The sequence below is a fragment of the Aquila chrysaetos genome, chromosome 15, assembly GCF_900496995.4.
Source record: "Aquila chrysaetos chrysaetos chromosome 15, bAquChr1.4, whole genome shotgun sequence".
Taxonomy (NCBI): domain Eukaryota; kingdom Metazoa; phylum Chordata; class Aves; order Accipitriformes; family Accipitridae; genus Aquila; species Aquila chrysaetos.
The window spans coordinates 6634719-6651202 of record NC_044018.1 but is presented as its reverse complement, the minus strand read 5'-3'; the positions used below and the strand labels follow the sequence as shown (position 1 = coordinate 6651202).

Sequence of the window (16484 nt, the reverse complement as noted above, 5' to 3'; positions counted from 1 at the left end):
TTTTACAATGGAAAAAGAAGCTGGTCCCTCTCATCTCTTGCAATATATAGGGCACGCTGCTGAGCTTTCCACAGAGCATCAGCCAACCAGCTTTGAACTTTCCACCTTCGTAACACTATTATAACAGCAAGATTTTCCTCCTAAATGGCACATGATGGCATTGTTGTTATCAATTACCTAAGTCCACTTTGGAGGAATGTTGCAGAGAAGAATGTGATAACTTCATGTCTTTAGTGCAGCTGGTGAAAGGCCTACCCAGACTTCGTGTAAGATCTCAATCTGGTGAAAAGTTGCTGACTCCTTCCACTGTGCTTGTTAACTGTCAGCATTACGATCTCAGCTGCACAGGAGGAAAGCCACATGCTTAAGCAGAATTATTCTGGGTTTATAGCACTCCAGTGACATTAGATTTTGTCCCAGTGCTGTTCTCAATTAATAATTAACATCACATTGTAAAGATTAGAGATAAAAGAGATATGATTATGAATGCCCTGACTGTGTTTTCCCACAGCTGATGCTACCCTAGGACCAATGCCCCAGTGTACAACATGCTACCCTCTGCCTCCAGAGACGGTCACATATGTCAGTAGATCCTTGGCCTTCCAGCTTGGTGCTCCTTTCTTTTCTGGTAGGTTTCAGAGATGAAAAACTCTTGTCCTGCATTTTGCTGTCATCTTTCTCAGGGGACATGGGTCAGGGAAGGTACATGGGCTAACTGAGCCAAGGCTCCAGAAAGCTCTAGATCTCCCACAGGTCCTGCATCGTATCTTTTATCCCCTTGCAAATGTCCCATGTGCCCTGGAGTGTCTCAGTGCCTTAAACTTAGGCAACTGAATCCTGCTCCCTCATTTCATATCTGAAATTAGAAGTGATGAAGGTGAGGATGTCCGCCTCTCTGTTCAGCAATTAGGTAGGAAAAGGCTTGTACCACAGACTCTACCGCTCGCACCACAACACAGAGGGCTTGAGTAGGAAAAGAAGAAAAAGTGCTCTGGAGGTGCTTCACACACTGCTTCCCAGCAGTATTGGTGGGAGACACTGGACTTCAGTGTGAAGAAGCCTCAAATGCAAGTAGGTTTTGAGTAGGAAATGTGCCTGTGTAGAGTGACTACCCTGTCCTAGAAAGGAGTCAGTCCTGCAACCTAAGCAACATATTTTCCTCCAAATAGATAAAAGTAGGAAGCTATTTGTACGAGCTCATATTGCAGAGGAATAAGTACAGGGATCTTATCTTGAGCAGAAGGGCCCCAGAGGACTGATCTTTCACCTAGCATACAGGCAGGTCATCTTCAACACCTGCTTTTATGAACTATCATTTCAAAGGACACTGATACCTAAGCAGAACAGGGCACACTACTAGTAAAAGAGAAGAATGTCTCAAAATACATCATGTAAAGGCTGTTTTCTCAAGGGGGCAAAGTGAGTCAAAACACAGCACAAAGGCAATGATTTGCAGACATGTAGCAGTGGACGTGAGAAAGGAACAAAAAACTGAAGCAAAATCAGAGTAGTCTGAAAAACACTTGCTTTTTAGTCCCCTTAACTTAAGAATTGCCCAAGAAACTAAAGAGGATGTCTAAAGATAAGTCATTCTGTAAGCATATATTTGAGTTTGTAGAGGACAATGATTATGCAGCTGTCTCATGTTATACTAATGCAATTTAATATATTCATTTAGCACCTTGCACAATCTATGCGTCCCCAAATGCATCCTGTATTCAGTTCATGCGGCAAGGTTTTGGTAGCAGGAGGGCTACAGGGGTGGATTCTGTGAGAAAACACCAGAAGTTGCCCCCGTGTTGGACACAGCCTGTTTCAGCCGGTTCTAAGATGGACCCGCTGCTGGCCAAGGTCGAGCCCGTCAGTGATGGTGGTAGCACCTGGGATAAGATATTTCAGAAAGGGGAAAAACTGCTGTGGAATAGCAGCTGGAGAGAGGACTGAGAACATGTGAGAGAAACAACCCTGCAGACCCCAGGTCAGTGAAGAAGGAGGGGAGGAGGAGATGCTCCAGATGCCCCAGCAGAGATTCCCCTGCAGCCCGTGGGGAAGACCATGGTGAGGCAGGCTGTCCCCCTGCAGCCCGGGGAGGTCCACGGGGGAGCAGATCTCCACCTGCAGCCCAGGGAGGTCCACGGTGGAGCAGATCTCCACCTGCAGCCCGGGGAGGTCCACGGTGGAGCAGATCTCCACCTGCAGCCCATGGAGGTCCACGGGGGAGCAGATATCCACCTGCAGCCTGGGGAGGACCCCACGCCGGAGCAGGGGGATGCCCGAAGGAGGCTGTGACCCCGTGGGAAGCCCGTGCTGGAGCAGGCTCCTGGCAGGACCTATAATGTTGAACTAGGTCCAGTCTCAGATGAAGGTAGGGAAACATGCGATTCTTTTAGCAGTGACCTAACAAGTTGAATACTCAGGAGTGAGCATTATCAAAAGCTGGGCTTGAAGAAGTGGTAATGGCCATGGGGAGAAAAGGGAAGTCCTGGAACAGGATCCTGGAAAGTCAAGCACTGGTTCTTCTGGCTAGGGAAGGCTGCACAGAGAGACTTCAGACATAAGAGCTGGGAAGTAAGCATTGCCATCAGCGAAGATAAACAAAAAGAATGAAACATGGGAATAAAAAAGACGATATAACTAAGAGAAGCACTTTGCTGCTTCGGCCAAAATAATCTTTGGAGGGTCTATGGGTTTAGTCTCTTAAAACTAACAGGGAACCTTAGTTCAAATTCTTAAAATACAGAAAACACGGAATACAGTTTCTTTAGTGAAGTAATATATTTTATCTATCATGGATGACTGTTTGCACTTGTAGTGAAGAGGTTGAGGGCACTTCATGGATGGACTGGGACTTCAGATGTAATCAAAGGGGTGAGATCTGCAAGAAAAGAAAAAAAGTAATTAATTTAATACATGGAGCATGTAGTACAGTTCTATTGTGTAATTTGGAATGACTTTCAGGCTGATTCCAGGGACAAGAAACGAAGCAACAATAATTCACCCAAATATCTCTAGAGGCTGCAGCAGTACCCAGCGAAGGAGGTGGGAGGGGAAACTGGAAGGGCAGAGAGCTGCAGGCATCCATGGTACTCCAGTCTGCGTCTTTCTCAGCCCCAGCCGGGGATCCTGGGATTACTGAGCTGGAGGGAGACTGGGGCAAGGGAGTAGAGGGCTTGGGTCAGAGGCGGTCTGAAACAGGGCTGGGAGGTGAAGAGAGAGGGGGAAAGGCTTGTGGAGAAGTGGGAGGCATGGGGCAGACCCTCAGTGGTTATATAGAGACAACATCCAACTTTCATCAGAGGGCAATGTAACACTGCCCCTGAGTTTTTAGGCACCCTGGTATCAAAATGAATATTCAAATGCAGAGACTGGAACCTTATAAATGTGACCGTATTAGATTTAATATCTAGAAATTAAGCTGAACCCATTTATAACTGGAGACTAAATGCAGTCTCCTAACAATTCTTTCAATTTTTTAACTACAATTTCACCTAGCAGCTGCAAATGTTTTTGGGACTACTGGCACCCATATGACACAGCGGGACTGAATTTCCCCCAGTGAATTACTGCCGGTACAAAGTGCTGTCAGGGAAAGCACAAAGAGGCCTCAGCTACTTTTCTTATTGCTGAAGGGGATTTGGAAGTGTTGCCAAATGCCCTACATAACCTGCAGAAAAGCTGGGCCATTCTGTATGCCAGAAACGTAGACCACTCTTTGCATTTTTGTTAGGCAGCACGCATTCCTGGTTAAGCATTCATGGGAAGCAGCTTTCCCACCTTGCGAAAGTTCTTGCCATTTCAAAAGTTTCTCCATTCTCTGCTGGAATGAAAACAAGAACTTTACATTTTTGTTTCATGAAGAGCAAGGGAGAAATCCTCCTGCCAGGAGAGTTCACAGCCTGGTGTTCTCAGCCCTCAGTCGTGTGGAGTGAGTCTGGATTATCACAGGGTACTCTCAACTATCTGAGACAAGTGCTCTGACCTCTGTACTAGGGTCAGGTCTGATTTAATGATTATTTACTTATACAAAGTGTTTCCACTTTCCAGGCACTGACACTTTCCAAAGGAAACTCACTTCAGAAGGGTGATAGGATTCATCTCACCCACCATTAGTCATCAGTGATGGATTCCTTTGCAGCCGGTGGAGATCAGCACATCAGAAAAGCAGTTTATCACAACTATAATGGAATGGGATCAGCTGCTCCCCAGAGGTACCCGTTGCTCTCAAATGACACCCTGAAAGGAGTCTAGAAAGTTCATTTTTGGACACCTAACATGAGGTAAGATGAACACGGACATCTGAAACGTGGCTGTCCCAGAGGATGGGCTTGCACAGTCCCTTTGGCCTGCTCAGAGGGTTACCTGCCTGCCAGGCTGCCCTCTGCACCAGACAGCTCTTTTTCTCTCTCTTCCCCTTCCCTGCTGCCTTTGGCAGAGCAGAGCGGCTGCACATGGTCCTGACAAAAATTGCAACCTCAGGAGAGAAGCTTTGGATCAAAAACTCCTTCTGCCAGTTTTCCAAGGTCTGAAAAGAACCCCTTCATTTTCAAACCACAATTTTCTTAAGTTGGGGGTGGTGGCAACTGGGGACACCATTAAGTAGACTGATCTTCAAGACATGGAAGTATAATCTGCCCTGAAAAATCTGATTTTCAGGGACCAGAGAATCAAGGTCATCCGCAGGGTTTCATATTAGGTATTCAAAAATCCAGGCACCTGAAATCACTAGGCACTTAAAAACCTTGTTCCTGAAATAGATTACTCTCTAGATGTTTTTTAATCACCCTCATCTTTTGTGCTTTCCTTACAAACACAAGAGTATGTACCTGCTCTCTTCTGGTGGGGGTTCTGATATTATAATACTCTACCTTCAAAATCAGCAAAGATGAAAAGACTGTCATTTTTAAGGAATTTTTTCCAGTGCAGCTCCCTGTGGGTCAGGAATGTATTCCAGCCAACACCTGGGCTGATGTAGCAGTTGCAGAAAGAAGAAAAACTTCCAGTGATAGATGGCTTGTCCCACTGCAGGGTGTCATTTCTGCCTGTTGTGTAAAAATATAGAAGTAATTGAAGCTGATCTCTAGTCAGCCCAGTAGTGTTACATGCAGAGCAAATCTAGCCTGGTCTCTTGGCTTTCAACAATTTTCTCCAGCTTGAGCAAATCTCTGCGTTTCTATATTTCTCCCTGGCGCACTCGGACTTACCATATACTAGCTGGTTTGGGTCTGTAGTAAAGCTAAGGCTGAGGGACATCCTGTGGATCACATCAGGGTCTTGATCCAAAACAGACAAGACAACTTGTCTGTGTCCCGCTGGCCATTCAAGAAGGCCATCGTTCGGACTGCTGCAGAGATGGAAAGTAATCCCCATGTAATTCGTGTAGGGTGATGAACTTCTTCCGTGAGGATACAGCTGTAAAGCAAAGGCATAGCCTTCCGAGCTGTAAAATACAGGGCTCATGATATAATCACCCTTTGAAGTACTGTTGAAAAGGGATGTGAAGTTTCTGATGTGCCAGACGTTGGTGGGGCAGTTTGTCTCTGTCAGGCTGGTGTCATCGATGGCAATCCCCCCCGCAGACTTGGCTGGATCTCCTCTGATGCCCTGAAACCCATACCGGAATTTGTTTTGGACACTGAAGGGAATGCTGGCCAATTTCCAGTGATGTTCTCCGTCAGCTGAAGGGGGAAATACATATATGTGAGAATGGAAAGCCCGGTACTCAATCCCAAATCAAGCTGTGTCTTCCTCAAGCGCCCTGTGACCTGTTGGTTTGGATGGTGATTGTGTGATGCCCTGCACCCTAGCTAATCTGGGAACAGTCTTAAGGAAACCGCCTCTGAGCCAAATTCTGTTCTCATGGGCACTAACTCTGGAGTTACTCAGCTGAAGCAAATTAAGGTTAGATTTACGTTGGACACTTGAGCAAACTTTCATACAATAAACCACGCCAGTGTTGTCTCGCATCAAAGTTGCCAGCACTTCAGCTATGAATCCACACTTTCACTTACCTGTAATAGTGTGCAGCTTTTCCATCCATCTAACATTTCCAGTTCCATCATCTTTCTTAACCCAGATAACTAGCTTATCCTGTGGACTGCCATTTAACCTGTAGAAAAACTGAAGGCATTTTTCCTTCTTCCTTGGATAAAGGACGCGAGATTCCAGAAGAGCTGACTGACCAGCATGTCCAGTTTTTGTATCTAAGTGCATGAAATGTCCTCTACCTAGGAAGCACAAAACACAGTTGTGTGAAAAAAGTTTTTGATCCATTCACTAATGAAATGCCAGTGCTAAATAAGCTTTAGTGCAGTTTTCACTTGCCTGAGCTAGAAAGTTATTTTCAAAGTAGAAAAAAAAAAATTCCAATAGGAAAGAATTTTCCCTAAATTGCAAACCAGTATTAAAATGAAAATGCATTGAAATACAGCTTGAAAACTAGTGTTTAACTGATTAAACAAGGCACACATTTGGTTCCATTCTTTAGAAATTAAGTACAAACCGTACATGTGCCAATCCTGCCAGCATGTGCAAATATAAGTGGATGCACTTGGGCAGGGATTTTTTTGAAGACAAACTAGGAAAGTATTGGAAGGGTCCTGTTAGGTCAAGACCTTCAGTCTTCTGCTTGGCCTAGAAACCATGCCCTGTGAGCCTTTTATCAATAGATAAGGCTTCGATATTTTCATGGTTTAAGCCCAGCCAGCAGCTAAGCACCACACAGCCGCTCGCTCACTTCCCCCCCACCCAATGGAATGGGTGACACAATCGGGGAAAAAAAAGTAAAACTCATGGATTGAGATAAAGACAATTTAATGGGACAGAAAGGAAGAAAATTATAATGATAAAGATAATGATAATAATAACAATAATACGATGACAATAATAACAATAAAAGAACTGGAATATACAAAAGTGATGCACAATGCAATTGCTCATCACTTGCCGACCAATACCCAGACAGTTCCTGAGCAGCAATCCCCCTGCCCCAGCCAGCTCCCCCCAGTTTATATACTGGGCATGATGTCACATGGTATGGAATACCCTTTTGGCCAGTTTGGGTCAGCTGTCCTGGCTGTGTCCCCTCCCAACTTCTTGTGCCCCTCCAGCCTTCTTGCTGGCTGGGCATGAGAAGATGAAAAATCCTTGACTTGGTATAAACACTACTTAGCAACAACTGAAAATACAGTGTGTTATCAACATTCTTCTCATACTAAATCCAAAACATAACACTATGCCAGCTTCTAGGAAGAAAATTAACTCTATCCCAGCTGAAACCAGGACACCTATAAAAGTAACTGAAGACATTTTTGCCTTACTTCTGCTATGGGTAGAGAATTTATTAACTTCCAGCCCAATTACTTTGCACCAACTCATGCCTTCTCTTGCTAATGTGTTTGAAATAACTATTTCTTTTCTTTCATAGTTAGTCTGCAATTCTGTCTGTGGGCTGGAGTGATACTTATTCTTTGATCTTCCTGGTTACAAAGGCTGACCACTTGCACCCTCATCATCTGCATCAGCCCCATTATGTATATTCCAATTTTAAATCAGCTTCGAGAAGACAACTGAGCAAGTGCATCATCTTCACCTAATAGCCTCAATACATCCTCTCTCTGTAGGAAGTGTCTCTCCTGACAGCAAGGACATTTTCAAGCTGCATCATACTGGGGGTTTCCAAATACCCTGTGGATGCATCTACGGGTTTGCACTTTTCTGTCTGTCTGGGAGGCGACTGATGCAAATAGCAGACACCGCATAAAGAACAACTCTTAATTGCCACCTGAAGCCATTCTGAGCTCCACTGCTGTTTCCAGCTACATGCCAGTGCTTGGATGTGTTCCCATAAGCATTGCTGGCCTTCTGCAGTAAGTTCCCCTACAAATACCCAATAAAGCTGCTTATTTTCCAATAACTGCTGACCCATTTGCTCTCAGAAAACTTCAGAAGGCTGGCTACTTAAGTTTTAAACATTTTTTTCTTCCCCCTCCTGGAAGCTGAGCAGTTAATTATCTGTCACCAGCCACAAGAGGCAGGAAGCTGCTGTCAGCTCCCCAGCCACATGCTCTGTCACACATCCAGAACCTTTACAGTGTCAGCAAACCGCACACCCTGCGAACTGCAAGCAAACAGCCCGTCGAACAACAGCCAAACAGACTTGTTCCTCTAAAACCAAGAAATTGTCTAACGATGGGACTTAAACAGCACTCCTGTTCATTTTGCTCCCGGCTCGGAGGATCTTCCAAGTGCTGGTTTTTGCAGTGTGCCTTTCACCGGGCGCGAGTCTGCCCTCTCAAACCCCACACGTGATGAGAACAGGAGCATCCCCTCGCCCTGCCCGCTATGTGTCTGCTCTCCTTCCCACTGACTGCAAATTTGGTATAACTGCAGGATCTCCAAACTGTAACCAAACACAGCATTAGGCAGCAAACATGATCTGTTACTGCCAAAAGCCATCTGTTACTCCCTCCTCCCTGGGAGCAGGTTCCACAGAAACGGCTTTCTTTTCTAGTCAGTATTTTTTTCCTCTCCTGCACTGTGAGACACTTTCGTGACTAACCACCACTTGTGTTCTGGGAAGCAGACGTGCCTAACTGTGACCACTTGTACACAGACCAGCAAGGCTCATGCCTGTGACTTTCAAAAGAAACTTGTTTGCTGGAGGATTTTTGGACTGCCTATGTGATACTACTCTGCAGTGTTTAATTTTCTCCCCACTGCCTCTGAAAACAACAGATCCTACTCGATTCCTGTGTCCTGGCAGCAATCAAAATACTGCAGAACTCCATACAATCATATTTGTTCAATGTGTGTTTAAATCAGTGCGGTTGGAGCCAAAGCCTCAATCAAAAGGACCCCATGCAACACTCTCCTTGGAAGAGGAGAAATCACTGCAGGTTTGCTTCTCAGATAATCCTTCAGCCTCCCTGTGTGGTGTGGCTCGAACAAACTTTGAATTGCGGGCAGCTACACCCTTCTGATATGGCTCTGCATCACACAGCAACCCCTCCCTCAAAAAGTCTTCCAAGGGTGGTTTCCTCCTGCTCTGTGACACATTGCTGAAGTTCAGCTTCCTATTTTAGTGATCCTGGTTTTGTTTCAATGTCAGAATTTGTCTACAAACAAGATTTTAGTATTGTGACATTTGCTTATGCATGTCTTTCTGCTGGGATGCCTCAAGTGAACTCCTGTACAAAGGGAAAGCGTCTTTCAGCTTTAAACAAAAGCTAGAAAATTACTCAAAATCCTGTAACATATACATAAAAGGAGGAGAGTCTCACCTAACCAAATTCTATGGAGTTTCACTAGAGTCAGTTGTGGCTTTCTGGTGGAGCTCCCTTCATTTTAATGGAGCTACCACCAATTTACAGCAGCTAAGTCTCAAACTATCATTTCTTCATGAGATATTACAATGTAGGGAGAAGTTTTAAAGAAGGATTAAACATTTCAAATTAAAATTATTAGCCTTTCTAGCTGAAAATTCAAGAGTCTTGTTTAGCATGAGGTATACAGTGATTAGCATTAATAGAAGGGTATTTCTGATGTCTTATTTATCTCTGTACGTCTTCATCCTCACGTCTCATAAAAGCATGGTAAAGTTTAAAAAACATCTAAAACTACACCTGTTACCTGCACAGCTTCCCACCAAAGTATGGTCTTCATCTCCTGGTTTGCCCAATGTGTGGTCCCATCTAGCACCATCTTGTCTACTTTGCACCATCCCACAGATATTGATGTATTCAAAGGAGCACTGGTCCAAGAAGGTGAGGCTCGAAGCTGCCGGGAATAGATTAACGTATTTTACCATGTTCATTAATATCAAATAAAGCTCTCACTGGTAATCCCATTCCAGAGTGTTTGCATACAGCACTTAACATCAGCAAATATGTTCTTAATACAACTGAAGACTACACAGACTTTCACATCTACGTCTCTGTTACCACACATAAATGATGTTTCCTCCTGAAAGAAACATCTTATGACTTTCTCCCCTTCTCAGCTGAATATTTCCTTGTGGGAACCAGCTTGGCCCCTACATACTAGTTTTCCCTTTCAGACATTCATCATGTTCTCTAAGCCCACCTGGGATAGGCTCTGTGGCCCATTTCTCTCTTCAGGGTGTAAATCAGAAGTAGTTCTGCTGAAGCTAGTGGAAATATTCAGATGTATGTTAACACAGTACACCAGTCCCATACAGCATGTTGAGTATTTACTTTCATAGCTTTGCCAGTGGAGCTGGAAAGAACAATTATCGCCATTTGTGCTCCTGACCTCAGTTGTCTTATCAAACATCATGTAGGGAGAAAAAAGAACTTGAAATACACTGATTTCAGAGAACCCAATTCCAGACTACTGTTTCTTGAAGATTTTATCATCATCAACAGCACGATGATCATCATCCATGGAGGAAACGGTAACTATTACAAGTAATATTACAGAAAAGTCCATGTGAATAAAAGGCGTTAGACGCTTGATTCACTTCAATGGTATTCTATAAAGAAATGGGGATCTGGCTACCATGGAGCTTGCTGCTGCATAAGAACTATAGTTTCTCTTAGCATTGTGAGAGGATCCCAAGGGTGAATTGTTCCTGCTCCTCTCATGTGACTCCATCCATGTTATCATGAAGCTTGCGTAAGGATTTTCAAATACATGTGTGAGAAGAAGGACTTACTGCAGTTGTACATGCGATGCAGCTTCAGTAAGTCAATCCTGCTGAAATCCAACCTCTGCCCAATGATGTCATTAAATTCAGGAATTTTTGTTGTAATGGAAGGAACGTTGCTATTGATGTTGAAAGAATATGGTCCATAGTGCAGGACTGACTCATAATCATATGGGGTATTGAGGTCATCTAGGAAACTGTCATTGTGTTTGTCAAAGGCATATGCAAAACCTAGACGAAAACATACACAAGTGATTAGGTAAGACCAGAAATAAAACTTAGCACATAACATCTTTTCAAAATGCTTTACCTGTGACTAAATAATGGTCCAATTGTCAATATGTAGGCAGCCATTCTCAAACAGACACATTTTAGCATAGGAAAAAAAGGGACATGCATCTACAGATGATTCTCAATCATTTCGGACCTGCATCATACCTTCAATAATTTCATCCCACCATATCTGAACATAGTCATCGCGATCCGTCCTGGATTGCTCATGGTAAAATCCCAGGGCATGCAGGAGCTCATGTTCCACTATGGCTTTATAGTCACATCTCTCTCCTATAGACACTGTCTGGCCACTCTGAAGGTCCCCCACAGAAGACCAGCACCTGTAAGGCAAAGACTTAGATATTGCACCCATTTTGCATAATACCTTCTATGATTTGTTTCTACATATTAACTCAACTGCAAGATCAAGGTAAAAGTAAAAAAATAATATTTTTTAGAATTTCCCATCTGAGTTTTCCAGTCTTGCCCAGACTAGATTTGCAGTGCCAGAATACAGAGCAACTTGTACCTTCAGCATCCTGCCACAGCCTGGCAATGAGTCCCTGTCCCAGATGTGATTGTCCTTCTTGTTTCATTTTGCCCTCCCTGGAGGGCAGTGCATGCATGTTCTTCAGCTGGATGCAGTTCTTGTAAAGGAGGTGGTGATGGCAAATGCTATTGCTCTTCAAATCTGAGTAGCCCCAGCTCAACCAATATAGGAAGGAGAGTAGCAGAAGCTGAGCAGCACAGGAAAGTACAGCAGGTGCCTTATAACCTCATACACTGCATTGGCTGTTGTTTATGTGTATGTTTACCAAAGTACCTAAGTAAGTGGTCCAATTTTCAAAGGTACTGAGCAGCCTCCAGTGAACTCAGCTTGCATTGGCTTCCCTGGTTTGGTTCTTAAATACCGATTTAAATCCTAACTTTTCATGTCCACTTGGAAGTAATGCATCACTGTGTGTTTAAAAAAAAAAAAAAAAAAGCTGTCCAAAAATGCTGTGCACCCATCTCCCCTCACCCAAGGGCAGATCTACACTGGATTCCTAGACACAGACACTAGCTGGTGTCACCAGCTCCCTGATGGTCCTTCCCAGCAAGCAAGGAAGTCCCCTAACTTCAGACAGTCACAGTGTTGGCATCTGCTGCTGAGTTAGCTTCCCTGGCACCTTTACAGTCCCTGGACAGTAACAGGCATTTGGGATGTGAGTCACCAGACTTATTTTAGACTTCTATTTTAGGTGAGATGGTTTGTGGCCTGGAAAAGTCACCTCCTCCCCACTGAGCACAAAAGCAACCCGCCGTGACCTGCACAGTGGTAGAAGTTCTTGGCTTCAACGTTTGGTCAGGTAAACCCAACCATGCTTCTGAAAGCAAGGAAGAAGCTACATGCTAATGCCAACACTCTAGTGACATACCCTGCCCCTAACCATCACCAGGAGGAAGTTATTTGCTTGTTTTCCCTGAAAGGGTGCCAAGAAAGGGATTAACTTTAGTATCTAGAACGCAAATGGAAATAAAATAGTCTTTTCTTATATTAAGAGAACATCAAAATGCAGATAATACCTTTGGTTAGTCTGTTTGCATTGGTTTTATCTCCAGCATAATACAAATAAGCTCTGGGAGAGAAATGTGGCTCAGGTATTTATGCCCTTTGTACTAGCAAGAATGAAAATGAATGTCTCCTGAGTTAGAAAAACTATCATATCAAACAAGGTGGTACAAACCAGATTGTTAATACAAAATTACCCATCTAGCTTCTCAAATTTCAGGTAAGTCGGTTCCCCTTCGTAGGGCTTGAAATCAACACAAGACTTCAGCCTGAACATTTCAAACGCCTGCAGGATAACACCTTTAGCATTCAGATCTGAAACACACAGCAGAGGGTAACAATAGCAGTTGTTCTGCTTCTATAATATTATAAATATCTATAATTCTAGATAGAAAGTATGAACAAGCATGCATTAAAAATATGAACATGTATAAAAAATATCCACTTGGATGAAAGAGCAGGAGGCTGTTAGCAGAATTCCTTGACTGGCATAATTTTGGCAGAGGCAATAGGGTATGATAATATCTTTCATTAGATAAACTGATAGTGCTGAAACAAACAAGCAGGCTTTTGGACATCCAAGGCATTGATCAGGTTTTGCTGGCTAATTTTATTGCATGTTATTATATAATTTCATGTATTGTAAACTTTGAGCTCAGGGCTAGTAAACACAGGAGAGATCCATGGGATTTTAACACTGATTTACTATTAGTTTTTACTACTAAATTGTTCAAAATTTAAAATAGTGCCTAAAATTAGATGTAAACAAGAAGGGAGAATGCTCGAAACTATTTTACGTATAAAACATCTGCATTTCCTTTCTGCCTGTACTGAGCCGGGACTGTGAAGAAGAGATAAGGCATGAAGGGTGCAGTAGATCAACATGCACGTTCTTGAGATGAGGATTTCCTGACTGCATTATCCAGAGATCTCAGCCAAATACACTGACACTAGTTAAATGGCTGCTCATCAGCATCCAGGTGGTCACTGGGGATGTCACATTGAAAACAACGCGTGCTGGGGCAGAGTTGCGTCGCTCTGTCTGGCCAGCAGTAACAAGACCATCAATGCAGCATAACTCAACAGCAAGTTAAACAAAAGCAGCTCGGAGAGCTGGATAAAAACAGAGTATAACTAATGCAAATAATACAGTGTTACCATAATAAAAAGTCTTATTACCCAGGCTGTCAGCTAGGATATAGGGGATGGGAAATTTCCATCTGTAGGAGCTGTTTCTCAGAGCATTCCTCTCCAGCTGTTAATGAGATCAACATGTTTGTGTCAACATTTTAAGCCCAATCTACACTCTTGCTGATGTTCGTTTAGATCAGCAGCACATACCGGTAAGATAATATCACCTTCAAAAAGCTTCCTTCCCATTTCTGAAATGAGATAAACAACCATTTAGGCCAGAGTAACATAACAAGAACTACAATATGGTTTTTTCAAAGACCATGCAAACTATCAGGCTGCCTCATCAACCAACCCATTTCTCTTTAAACAGCAACTGCCCACAAACAAGCAAACAAATAACCATTGCCATACTATAACATGCCAGTCCTCCATCCTCAGCTAAGGAGGATTGGGGGTTGAATTAAGATTTCCATAACAATTTCGTAACAGCTGCCCAGAGAAGATGTTATTATTTTTCCCAGGCTTGTATCCTGAAACAGCTGTGGACTTCTGAACATTGTAGTTGATATATAGGTGGAATGGATTTGTCCAGAAGTCAGGCATTTAATAGCCTAACTAGTTAGCTAACCTAGGCTAATCATCTGGGATTCCACAAAGACAAGGATTCCGGAGAGGGAAGAGGTTCAGTCCACCTTTTCAACCACATAAGCCTGAACCAAGCTCAGATTGAAGCAATTAAATCTTTGTGCTAAGTGTCTCAGATCCCATTACAGCTGTGTGTCCATCCAATTGCCAAACATAGGTGTCTGGTGCCATTAGAGATGCACAAGAGTATCCAAAAGATCCACATGGACTGGTAGATACAGAGTTTGAGACTCCTTTCCCTTCTAGAGTGGTGCTGGAGGGGATGGATTTGAACGGGCAACAGACACTTGTGTTTTAAGCAGCTGATCCATATCTTCCATGTTTTAAAAACACAGCATTCGAGACTCTTATTTCATACCTTTATTTTTTTAAGGTGCCAAATTCCCCACACAGAGCTGGGCCCAGACGCCAGCCGCTGTATAGTCCTGCTAGTGTAACATTTTCATTTAATGCCCTCGTATCAGCACAATCCCTGCATAGACAGTTCATCTTCAGATCTTTTGTTATAGAAAAAACTTATATTCCCCTCACATACACATGAAGAGAAGAAAAAAAAGAAAACAAAAAACAAAAAACCCAAACTAAACAAAACCCTAACCCTACACCATGGTTTCTGTTCTGTCAGCAAAACCAGAGGAAACCTACACCAGAGCATAAAGAATTTAACAGGCAATGTCAGGAAATGAAAACTTGCTCAAGGCAATGCCACTGAAACCCTGGGGTGGAGATGAAGGTACTTAAGCTTGATATCTTGGTCATCAGTCATGCAAAACCAACCAAGTCACTTAAGATAAATGCACATCAGTGAAGCAGAAGTTGAATTAAAGCCACTGCTAAGGTTTCTCCAGGAGACGTATTGCAGAAGAGTGCAGTGGGGAGGGGTGCAGGTTCAGTCCAGGGGTTGTTGACCCTTCCCCAGGAGCAGCTGAGTGTGGTTCCAACTTTAAGATTAAGATCCTGGGCTTCCTACAAAATTATCCTTGTGGAAGTTTCCTGGCCTTTCCATCTTCCCTTTCTAACACCAACCTTTTATGGACCTTTCTGTCCTCTGCCCCATGCCCTGCTCCTGCCCTACCATCTTCTCTGATTGCTACCAGATTCCAAAGCAGAGGTCTTCTCTCTTCTCTGCAGAAGTACCTGGGGTTCATCCCCCACATTTTTAACTGCCCTGCCCCTGTATCCATGATACATTTGGGATTTTTCTCACATAGGAGGGAGCTTTCAGTCCCCTCTGGTGCCATCACATCTGCCAGACTTGTGGTCCCCAAAGGCTAGCTCAGGTCTCTGTAATAATTCAACACTCTGCTTGCGTACTGTCCTGACTTACCTGAGTTTATTTCTGGAATGTCCTTTCTAAGCTGCCCTCCATCAACATCATGAGCTATCAAAAGAAATAATACACCTAAGTTAGTGATTAAATGACATGAGTTGATATAATTCACCATTTGATGACTGATAGGCTTCCACTAACATAAAAATATTGCAACCTTACCTCTGTCTTCAGCAGAGTTTTGGATCTGAAACATAGAAAGTACAGTTTCAAAATCACAGACAAATGAAGTGAAATCTCACCCTGATCCCAAGCCAGAAAATGGAGAAGCAGGTGGGAATACCATAAAGGCAGAGGAGCAGGTAACCAGTGCTGTGAAACAACATATCCTCCAGGAATCCATTTCAGAAGATCATCTGGTGCTACCTGCCAGTGTAGATATAGTGTCCTGCAGGTGAATAGCCTTCAGAAGTACTGATAAGCATGAGCCATAAAAAAAGTTGAACTTTAAAAGGAAAAGCAGATTTTAACCTTATTAAATATTGTCATAAGCCAACCCGATAAGCAATCTGCCTCCTCATTTCATAACTATTCTTAGCATATTAACCCTTGTAGCAATTGGGAGCTATTGAACTATTTAAAATTCCTGTGACTTCTTCAGAGATAATCTCACTCTTTTCTTCTGCTTTACAAACCATCCTGGCCCCATCCTGACATGAGACTACCAAAGCTGTTGAGTACGGAAGTAACAACCTCTTCAAAAGAAGAGCCTTATGGTCTGCAACCTGAATAAACCACTTTAAGAGAAGGTTTGCTTGGTGGTTTTTTTTTTTTATTCCTGGAAACATCTCGGTAGATGCAAACAAATTTTTGTTTTCATCTGGTTCTATGTGTAAAGCATCATCTTTAAGGTAAAAATAGTGTTACTTTTGTAATCAACAAAATGC

The 16484-nt window shown here is 43.2% G+C and overlaps 1 protein-coding gene across 2 annotated transcripts; it reads right to left on the bottom strand.

Annotated features, from left to right (window-relative positions):
- Positions 1 to 2793: 2793 nt before the first annotated feature.
- LOC115351125 (meprin A subunit alpha-like) lies at positions 2794 to 15835 on the bottom strand. 2 transcript variants are annotated; one of them, XM_030037539.2, is made up of 12 exons: positions 15760 to 15801; positions 15595 to 15648; positions 13830 to 13870; positions 13668 to 13743; positions 12686 to 12803; positions 11102 to 11277; positions 10673 to 10894; positions 9628 to 9774; positions 6009 to 6224; positions 5202 to 5675; positions 4866 to 5039; positions 2794 to 2875 (listed from the first exon to the last, which is right to left on the bottom strand). In XM_030037539.2, exons 1-12 carry the CDS (start codon positions 15791 to 15793, stop codon positions 2832 to 2834), a joined length of 1776 nt encoding a protein of 591 aa, XP_029893399.2. In that variant the 5' UTR covers positions 15794 to 15801; the 3' UTR covers positions 2794 to 2831. The 2 variants fall into 2 exon arrangements, with proteins under 2 accessions (XP_029893399.2, XP_040984872.1); XM_041128938.1 differs by having other exon boundaries at positions 15595 to 15835.
- Positions 15836 to 16484: the final 649 nt, after the last annotated feature.

Excerpts from the sequence above, each read along its gene's own strand:
- LOC115351125 (XM_041128938.1), bottom strand. The coding sequence starts at position 15,712 with ATGGTGAATTATATCAACTCATGTCATTTAATCACTAACTTAGGTGTA. Across the intron at positions 9,775-10,672 it reads GCATCGCATGTACAACTGCA|CTTCGAGCCTCACCTTCTTG; the intron begins GTAAGTCCTTCT and ends TATTCCCGGCAG. Across the intron at positions 5,040-5,201 it reads CCCAAACCAGCTAGTATATG|GCAGAAATGACACCCTGCAG; the intron begins GTAAGTCCGAGT and ends TTTACACAACAG.